A 10673-nucleotide genomic window follows, 5' to 3' on the forward strand; every position below is an offset into this window, starting at 1 on the left:
AGGAAACACATGTTTCCTAAAACAAAAAACCTCTCTAAAAAAAAAAAAAAAAAAAAGTTTATGAATCCAAACTATTTACCAGAAAATAACACCCAAGTCTAAATCCCTCATTAGTGAATACAGACTCTACAAAGGCTTTTCTCTTTAAGGCTAGAAACCTATTGATGTCAAGTGAGTTTTAAAAAATGCTGATGAAACAAAAAGAAAATACAACAATGCTGAATATTTCATCTATGCATCCCCCTCCCCCAGGGGTGTGCAGAACCAGTCACGCAGTCCACTGATTTCAGGAACTTCTCAAGGCTCCTACAGTAAGGAGGGAGTTTCAACCGGAGACCCAAGTCTAATTTCAGTTTCTCGACTGCATATGAAGTGATACTGAAGGCCAGACAGTGACGCTGCAGTAAAACACAACACTCTGCAAGGCTGACCCACCTTGGACGGTTCTGGGTTCATGTCCCGGGGCCTCCCTGACTACACCAGGCACACGTGTGCCCAGGATCTGGGCTGGCTGGAGCTGGGAGTGGATCATGGTGTCAGAACCCTGTGGAGGATGCTAACCCCAACACTCACTCTCTCTTTCTCTCTCTTGTTCATAGAAGAAATAATCTTTAAACAAATCAAATAAAATGCTATTGGCTATATCTTTCTTATCAACTGTTCTAGAAAATTTATCTTTGCCATTGTGGAGAAAGTACATAGTTATACCTTCTGTGGATTACAAGGACGTTCCTCTTTTCTAATTAAATTTTAATATTTGATAGTAAAGGGATAAGTCATGACAAAAGGCAGTCAACAGAGACAAGCATTCTAAGTAAGAAGCTACAAAAAAGGTTGCTACAGCAGCTTTGGAATGGTGGTGGCGAGCTACATCTTCATAAATCACTGTCTTCTCATGGAGTGTCTGGTCAGCATCTTTGATGACAAGGCAATAAAAGAAAACCTCCTCCAGGGGCCAGCAAGTGGTGCAGTGGTGAAGGCACTGGACTCCCACACAGCTGACATAGTTCAAGTCCTGGACCCAGTGACGAAAATCACGCCAGGTGCATGTGTGTGCATGCCCAAGATCCCAGGAGGAGAATGGAGAAGGGACTGTGACGTGGTCATTCCTCCGGGGGGGTGACTTCTCACTTTCCCTTTCTCTGTCTCTCTCTTGCGAGAGCATGTGCCCTATGACAAAAATCTTTTTAAAAAGGAAAAAAGCAAGCTGCTTTCCACAAATTACATCTACCCAGTTCAAAGCCTGTCACTTGTCTGATCTCCCTAAATCCACTCACACCTCCTACAATCCTTCCTTCATAGCAGCCAGAGGGATATTTTTAAATGGATCAGTTCATGCCACTCCCTGATCATATCCTTCTATGGTTGTGCACTGCTCCTAAAATATAACCCAACGCCTCTGTGTGGTCCACATGACACTGCAGACCTTAAAAACCCCTGTGTGGTCTAGTTCCCACCTACCTCCCCAGTCCTATCATCTCCTATACATGCTCCCCATGGCTTTTCAAACTTCTCCACCTCAGCACTTGCACCAGCACTGCTTCCCAAAACCTGGGATACCAATGCCTAGCACAGTGCCTGGCACACAGTAAGCTCACCATGAATAGTTCTTTAATGAGTGCATACATGTTTCATTAGAGTGCATCAATGGGATGATAAAGACAGATTCAGGGCCGGCAGGTGGCACAGTGGCACAGTGGTTAAGGGCACTGGACGACTCCCACATGGCCAACTGCAGTTCAACTCCCAGACCTGGCAGCTTGCTTTCTCACTTTCTCTCTCTCTCTCTTTCTCTCTCTCTCTCGTCAAAAATTAAATAAATAAATAAAGTTTAATAAAATAATCCTTAGGGAAAAAAAAAAAAAAAAATTTAGATTCAGGGCCAGTCCCATAGTGCTGCAATTAGGCACTGAGATCCCACATGGCCAAACATGGTTTGAGTGCTGGCCCTGAGGGTGTGAAAAACAAGGTGAGTGTGAGTTTGCCCAAAATCCTGGTGGGATGGACAAATGGAGAAAACAAGACTGTGGTGTGACTATGCCCCAATGGCAGGTGCTTCCTTCCTTTCTCTGTGTGTCTGGTGAGTGCATGCACTCTCTGGCAACTAAGGATGTTGGGGGGGGGGAGTCTGCAGTGCTCTAAACTCCATGTTCCTTACAAATCTGGATGGTATCTTTTATATCTCAGTGTTGCCAAAACCCACAGAACGTACGTGCTTGCTAAAGGCACGCAACCCTCCAATATTCACGGTAACGAGATGGGCTGCATTTGAGGGCCTTTGAATCCTAAAATGGGGTGTCTAAACCTTGCTGTGGTCCGCAACTCCCTCGGAACCTGCCAGTCTTCAGTATTTGCCTTTCTTTCTTCCTTTTTTCTTTTTGTTATGGTGTTAGCCATAGGGCACATGTGCTCACCAGAGAGAAACAGAGAGAGGGAAAATGAAAAATCACCCCACAGGAGGGATAGCCACACCGCAATCCCTTCACCTCCCTTCTCCTCTCAGGACCCACAACCACGCCCCCAGCAAAACCTAAAGCCACTGAGTCCAGGACTTGAACCACAGTTGGCACCTTAACCACCACACTACCTGCTGGCCCCAATATTTGCTTTTCTTTTCCTTAAAAGATTAGTGTACAGGGACCAGTAGTTGGTGTAATGGCTATGTCGCTGGACTCCCACGTAGTTGACCACGGTTCGAGTTCCCAGACCCGGTGGCTCAAACTCATGTCAGGCACATGTGCATGCGTGCCCAAGATCCTGAGAGGAAGATGGAGGAGAAGGGATTGCAGCATGGCCATTCCCCTGGTGGGGGGGCATTTCTCGCTTTCTGTCTCTCTGTCTCTCTCTATCTTTCTGGCAAGGGCACGCATCCTATAGCAAAAACCTCTCCCCCACAAAAAAAAGCAGTAAATCAGTGTACAGGCCAACAGGTGGCATGGCGGTTCACATGCTGGATCCCACATGGCTGACTGCACGGTTTGAGTCCCAAACCAGGTGACTGAAAAACACACTGCGCACAAATGCCCAAAATCCCTGAGGGAGAAAGGAGAGAGGACTGCAGAGCCACCATCCCCTAGAGGTGACTTTTCACCTTCTGTGTCTCTCTCTGCTGAGCACACATGCCCTGTAGCAAAAAAATAGTAATAATAATAAGGGCCAGCAGGTGGCATAAGTGGTTACGACACTGGACTCCCCCGTGGCTGACTGGTTCGAGTCTGGATTCAGCAGCTTGAAACTCACACCAGGCACATCTGCATGTGTGCCCAAAATCCCAGGAGGAGAAGGGACTGTAGTGTGGCCATCCCCTTGAGGGGAGATTTCTTACTTCCCCCTCACTGCCTCTCTGTCTCTCTCCTCTCCAGCGAATGCACGCACCCCATGGTGAGAAACCTTACAAATACATAATAAGAATAATCTTAAAATAAAAAACATCAGGGTCCAATGCAAGTGCTATTTCCCAAAGGAAAGAGGCCAAGCTCAGCATCCCCATTGTTCCATAGTTGCCTAACAAAGCACACCGTGGCCTGCTAGCAACACTTAGAACCGTGAGTTGGTTCTGCCTTGTCAGGGTCACATGAAATTCCTAACAGTCTCCACACTGGTCATGCACAAGAAGGATAAGTCATCTTAGCAGTAGCTTCTGCACTGGAGCAACTCTGGCCAAAATCTTGGCCTTACATCAGGACATAACATTAACACAGACAACCTAGTTTCAACTGGAGAGACACAGAGCCATTATTTTTTAGCTCAGCAAGATTATTTACTCCCACGGGAGATAAACAAACATGGCCACCAGGGAGAGCCTGGGACAAAATGTACTTGAACTGTAGCAGATAAATGAAAAACCTAGAGTCTGAGAATAAGCTCCACTCTCAGCCCCCTCTTAAGTCACGTCATCACACAGATCTTTCAGAGGACAAAAGCAAATGGAAAGGATATACTGTGTGCTGAAGGAAGGCTTAGGAATCCAGGCAGTATTCCCAGCTAAACGGAGCACGGGACAATTCAGTATCATCGCCACCAGAGCCGGACGGTGGTGTAGCAGTAAAATGCAAGAATGACCACACAGGGAGGTTCCAGGTTCCATTCAGAGACCTTCCTGAGTAGGCCAGGCCGATGAATGCCAGGGCAGGCTGAAGACAGGGTGGACTGCAGAATCAATACCCTGTTGGGGGTGCAGTTTCTGTCTGTGTCTGTGTTTCTCTCTCTCTCTCTCTCTCGCTCTCGCTCTCGCTCTCGCTCTCACTCTCGCTCTCTCTCTCGTGCTCAAGGAAAAAATAAACTCTGATTTAGGTTCCCTACCTTTGATGTTGAGAGATAACAGTACATTGACCTATACTGACTTTTTTAACTACCGAATGCATATAAAAACCTAAATCCTGGGGTCAACAGGTGGCATAGTGGTTAAGGAGCTGGACTCCCACATGGTGGACCACGATTTGAGTCCCGAACTTGGTGGCTTGTAAATCACACCTGGTGAGTGTGCATGCATGCCCAAAATCCCATGAGGAAAACGGAGAAGGGACTGCAGCATGGCCATCACCCCTAGAGGGGTGACTTCTCAATTTCCCTCTCACTGTCTGTCTGTCAGTCTCTCTCTCTCTCTGGCAAGCGCATGCGCCCTATGGCAAAAAAATAAAAATATGTCCTAAGACACTAATCAAAAAATAGTTATTGTGGTACTTAAGCAAAGCAAAATCCAGGCTAAAACCTGTCATTTAGGTGTCAGCTCATAAGATCACCTGTTCAGGACCAGCAGTTAGTGTAATGGCTATGTCGCTGGACTCCCATGTAGTTGACCGCGGTTCGAGTCCCGGACCTGGTGGCTTAAACTCACGCCGGGCGCATGTGCGTGTGTGCCCAAGATCCCAAGAGGAGAATGGAGGAGAAAGGATAGCGGTGTGGCCAGCCAACTGGGGGGTGATTTCTCGCTCGCTTTCTGTCTCTCTCTCTTTTTGGCGAGCGCACACACCCTATAGGAAAAACCTCTCAAAAAAAAAAAAAAAATAAAAGATCACCTATTCAGGAAGATCTTCCCTAAACTCCCTGTCAAAGCTAATGGCTGGGTCCAGCAGGTAGCATGGTGGTTAAAGGTGCTGGTTTCCCACATGGCTGACCATGGTTCAAGTTCCGGACCTGGCAGCTTGCCTTTTTTTTTTTTTTAAATCACCCCCCGGGCCAGGGAGGACGGTCATGCCACAATCCCCTCTCCTCCACTCTCCTCTCAGGATCTTGGGTATACACACACACACACCCAACGTGAGTTTAAGCCACCGAGTCCGGGACTCTAACCGTGATCGACTACATGGAAGTCCAGTGACATAGCCATTACACCAACTGCTGGTCCTGCAACTTACTTTCTTCCTTTCCCTTTCTCTCTCTCTCTGGTCAAATAAAAAAAAAAAACAATAAAAAATAGAATTAAATCAGTAAATCTTTAAAAAAAAAAAAAAAACTACTCAGAGCTGGTAGGTGGTGTGGCGGTTAAAGTCCCAGGCCTGATGGCTTGCTTTCTCACTTTCTCTCTCTCTTTGATCAAACTGGAAAACAATAATAATAAAGTTAAATACTACTTAAAAAATTAATTCCGGCCTAGTTGTGGTGGTGTAGGGGTAGGGTGTTGCTCTGCAATGCTGGAAGCCATGTGAGAGACTTGGAATTTGGATCCCAGTAAACCTAAGCACACACCCATGATCATGACTGACTGGATGGCTATAGGAAGGGGCTGGAGGAGGGAGGCAGGGTCACAGCATGATGAGACCCTATCAAGGATGTTTCTTTTCTTCTCTGTCTCCTGAAAAAAATAAACTTTAAAAAGATAGCAAAAAGGGCCAGCCAGGTGGCATTGTGGTTAAGGCAGCTGGATCCCACATAGCTGACTGCCCAGTTTGAGTCCTGGACCCAACACCTTAAAAAATATGCCGGACACGTGTGCGTGCATGCCCAAAACCCAAAAAAAGAAAAAAAAAAAAAAAAAGCCACACATCTGAGCATATGTCCAAAATTCTAAGACAAGAATGGACTGCAGTGTAGTCATCTCCCATTGGGGATGATTTCTTTCTCTTCTCTCTCTTTCTCTCTGCCAAGTGCACCTGTCCTATAGCAAATTAAAATAAATAATAAAAACTTAAAAAAATAAAGTGAATCATAAACCTAAAACAATAAAACTTGCAAAAGAAAAAAGAGAAAGTATTGGGACCAGCAGTTGGTGTAACGGCTATGTCGCTGGACTACCATGTAGTCGACCGCGGTTCAAGTCCCAGACCTGGTGGCTTAAATTCACACCGGGCACATGTGCATGCGTGCCCAAGATCCCGAGAGGAGAATGGAGAAGGGACTGCGGCATGGCCATCCTCTCTGGGGGGTGATTTCCCGCTTTCTGTCTCTTTGTCTCTCTCTTTCTGACGAGTGCATGTGCCCTATAGCAAAAACCTCTACACACACACAAAAAAAAAAAGTAGAAAGAAAAAAGAGAAAGTATTTGTAGCCTTGGCATAAGTAAAGACTAAGTAATACCAAAAGCATGATCCATTAAAAAAAATTAATAAATTGGACTTCATCAAAATGAAAAACGTCTGCTCTTAAAAACACACTGTTAGGAACAACAAAAAAGATGAGCCACAGATTAAGAGAAAATACCTGCAATTCTGATAAAGGACTTATAGCCATATTATGTAAAGAACTCTCAAGTCTCAATAATAAGAAAACAAAAACAAACAACTAAATTTAAAAAATAGGTAAAAATGGGGCTGGCACATGGCATGATATTTAAGGTGCTGGATTCCCCTAAGGCCAATCGTGATTCAAGTCCCAGACCTGGTGGCTTGAAAATCACAACAGGCACATGTACGTGTGTGCCCAAAATCCCAAGAGGAGAGTGGAGGAATGGGGATTACGGCATAGCCATCTCTCTTGGGGGGGAGGAGGGTGATTTCTCACTTTCCATCTCACTGTCTCTCTCTGGCAAGTGCCAAAAACCTCAAAAAAAATTTTTGAATTATTTAATTTTCTTTATCTATTCATCTATTTTAATTTGACCAAAAAGAGACACTGAAGGAAAGAGAAAGAGAGAGAGAAAGTGAGAAAGCAAGCCACCAGGTATGAGACTCGAACAATGGTCGGCCATGCAGGAGCGTCCAGCGCATTAACCGCCATGCTATCTCCTGGTCCCCTCAAAAAAAATTTTTTAAAGGCAAAACATTAACCAGACAAGTTATCAAATAAAAATACAGATGACAAATAAGCACATACAAAGATAAACAACAGTTATCAGTAATCAGGGAAAATACAATGAAATACTACGGCACGTTTCCTAAAACAGCTAAAATTAAGAAGACTGACTATACTGAATGTTGGTGGGGATGTGAAGAACTCTAACTCATACATTGGTGGTAGGAAAGGAAATGGTCGAACCGCTTTGGAAAAGAGTTTGGCAGTTTCTGAGAAAGTTAAATATCCATCTACTATGTGATCCAGTCATTCCACATGTAGGTATTTACTGAGAAGAAATGAAAGCTTCCGTCCACACAAAGACTGAGAGACAAGTATTCAGAGTATCTTTTGTGATAGCCAACCTGGAAACGACGGAAGGTCCACCAACAGGTAAACAGATATGCAAACTGCGGTATAGCCACACAATGGAATACTAACAAGCAATCAAAGGTCATTTTTATTTGAACTATTATTTGACACACACTATAACACAGATGAAGCTTAACATAATTATCCTGAGCATAAGATGCCAGGCCAAGTGGCCGGCAGGTGCTGTGGTGGTTCCAGTGCTGGATTCCCACAGGACCGACCGCGGTGTGAATGCCAGTCCTGGTGGCTTGCTTTCTCACTGTCCCCACCCCCCCATGTCTGGTGAGCACAATGCCCTATAGCAAATTTTACAATAATAGCAATAATATTAGGTCGTTGGGAAAATCATGATGTATTTTTCTATGCAAAAATGTGTCATGACTTGCCCAGCAATTCAATAATAAATAAATTAAATAAATGCATGAATAAATAAATAAATAAATAAATAAATAGCAGAAGTCAGACCAAAAAAAGAGCACATACTACAGAAGCCCATTTGTGGAAAATTCTAGGAAATGCGACCTAACATATAACGACAGCAAGTAGAACGGTGGTTGTCTGAGAACAAAGAAGGGCTTATAAAGGCATGAGGGAACATCACGAGGGGTGAGAGAGACGTTCATTACTCCCAAGTGTATACACATGTCAAAACTTATCAAATTGTATGCTTAAATATATGCAGTGTATTGTATGCCATTTATACAACAATAAAGATCATTTCAAAATAAGAAAACAGTTACCACCTAAAAAAATAATTCACAATTACATGTGTTGTGTTCATAATCTGACTTCCTTAGGTGGTACACATTTCTTCTCTGTAACAGCTAGGAAATAGCAAGCCTACAGGCCCATTCGGTGGTATACATAGCTAAGACACTGTGTTCTGCAGGCTGGGACCAACTAGGAGGCCCAAGTTCGACTCCTGGTCTAACCTAAAGACCAGGTTCAGTGGCAGGTGCCTATAGTCCCAGCTGGGAAGTTAAGGCAGGAGGTCTGCAACAAAGTGAACCTGTCCTTTAAAAATATATATTTAAATAAATACCAGAGCTAGAGAGGAGAAGTAATTACTCCATTCAAACTGTCATCTTTACAACTTGCTGCCTTGGCTATGCCCACACTTCCCTGCTTTTAAACTAACAAGCTGCACAATGTAGGGTCTATTACTACGGGGCCCCTTTCCCCACCCCCAGCCCCCGGTCTTTTTGTCTCCTAAGGCAGCAGATCCTTACTTGTCTGGAAGAGCAGACACAAGGAACAAAAGGCTCAATGACTATTTGACAGATTAAAGAATAGACAACTGTTTTATTTAAAAGCTCCCTAAAGAATTAGAACATTTGAGGCTATACACTGGTCCGTTGAAATGCAGTTATATATTACCCAGATCTGTAAGCATTTGCCAACAGACCTGTCCAAGTCACTCACTTCCTAAGAGTTTTCAGTTTTCTTTTTTTCTCCCCTTTTTTGCTCCAGATCCATAAATGAATAACATGCAGGTGTGTTTTGAGAAGCCATTCCTAATGTTTTGAAAAATCTCTCATTCAAACTGCCCCAACAACATGAAACAGTTTTCCAATGCCTAAGACAGTGTGACCACAACTGAATAATCCTGGAAAAGAATAGACAATGGGTCTTATGTGTGAGTCTTATATAAAGAACAGGGCTACAAAAATAGTAAGATCATTATCTGAAATAATAGATCACACTACTGTTTAACAACAAAATTGAGGCTTACATATGACTAGCAATTGTTATAAAATAATACGACCATGGTGATTAACAGTGGGGATCCTAGCTCCATTATTTATTAGTTGAGTGATGTGAAGCAAGTTGCTTAATTTCTGAAACTCATCTTTACAATGGGGAAGAAAGCCCCAATCTCAGAGTTGGGCGAATTAAAGAATTTGGCTAAGAGTGTGAACTAAGGAAATGTTAGCTACCTGTGGTATTATGACCCTGAACTATCTAAGGATCTCATTAACTCACTAACTCTCCTTCTCACCTTTAGGTTCAAATCCTGTCATTTACTGTTATGTTGCTTCTGAGCCTCAGTTTCCACATCTGTAAAACGGGTACCATTAAAGTTACTGAACTTCTAAGGGTGTAGTAAAGGCAATATTAAGTACAAGCTAGTCAGCAGATACGAGTCCCTTCTCTCTCATCTCTCAAAGCAAAGATCGCAAAGGAAGAAGACACTTCTAGTGGCTGCAAATACACTCAGTTTTTCCATTTCTAACTTAAAGGGGGCTGGGAGGGAGGAAATGCAAAGGGTCAGAGGTCCAGAGCGAAGTCCCAAATGCGACTGGTAGAGTGACCCAGAGCTGCTCAACCGCTGGGGGCCCGACCCCGTGCAACTCCCCTCCCGTGTCCCGGACCGAGAAGCCTCAAGTGAGCGGGGTTATTTCGGAATCACCATGAGGCAATTCTCATGAGGCAATGGGTCAGGAATGCGGCGCCGAGCCGGGCCGCTGGCGTCCGCAGTTCCCGGGGCGGCACTACCTGCCCCGGTCCTGACGGGTATCCCCGGGGTTGCTGGAGCCGGAACTCGGGGAGGCAGGAAATGAATGGGGACCTGAAGGGTGGGGGCGCGATGGGGCCCGGCCCCCGGCCCCGGGAGAGCGAGGGGTTGAAGAGGAAAACAGCCCCCATCAAACGGGGCGGGAGTGCGAAGCCCGGCCGGGGCGCCCCCTCCCGGAACCCGCTGACCGAACGCGGCGGGGCCCGGGCGGAGGCCCGGGCCGGGCCCCTCGGGGCTCCTCACCTCCGCGATGTCATGTTCCTCCCGCCCTCCGGCTCCGCAACGGACCCGCTCCTTGCTCAGGCTCCCGCCGGCACCACCGTGACGTCACCCACGCGACACCGCCCCTACTTCCTGCTTCCGGTCTGCCGGGGGAATGGGCGGCCGCTGGTAATGGCTGGCGGGGGGGTCCGTCCACACAGACCTCAGGACATCCCCGCTTCCCCCTTCAAACCTGGGCCGGGAGCGAGCTGCGCGCTCGTATTACACGCGCCCTCCGGACGTGTTGCTTCCACTCCGCCGTGTCAGTTTCCTTCCCCGAGCTAACAGCCGTGTTGACTTTCCTTCGTCTCGTCCC

General features: G+C 45.7%; 1 protein-coding gene across 3 annotated transcripts in view; it reads right to left on the reverse strand.

Annotated features, from left to right (window-relative positions):
- PTPN11 (protein tyrosine phosphatase non-receptor type 11) overlaps positions 1-10411 on the reverse strand; it is an 84246-nt gene extending 73835 nt beyond the window's left edge. For all 3 annotated transcript variants that reach the window (XM_014587644.2, XM_006147970.3, XM_027771635.1), the window contains exon 1: positions 10340-10411. In XM_014587644.2, the coding sequence (XP_014443130.1) occupies positions 10340-10353 (14 nt within the window). In that variant the 5' untranslated portion in view covers positions 10354-10411. The remainder of the gene's footprint in view (positions 1-10339) is intronic.
- Between the last annotated feature and the right edge of the window lie 262 nt (positions 10412-10673).

This window comes from Tupaia chinensis, unplaced genomic scaffold, assembly GCF_000334495.1.
Source record: "Tupaia chinensis unplaced genomic scaffold, TupChi_1.0 Scaffold000226_1, whole genome shotgun sequence".
NCBI classification, from domain to species: Eukaryota; Metazoa; Chordata; class Mammalia; order Scandentia; family Tupaiidae; genus Tupaia; species Tupaia belangeri.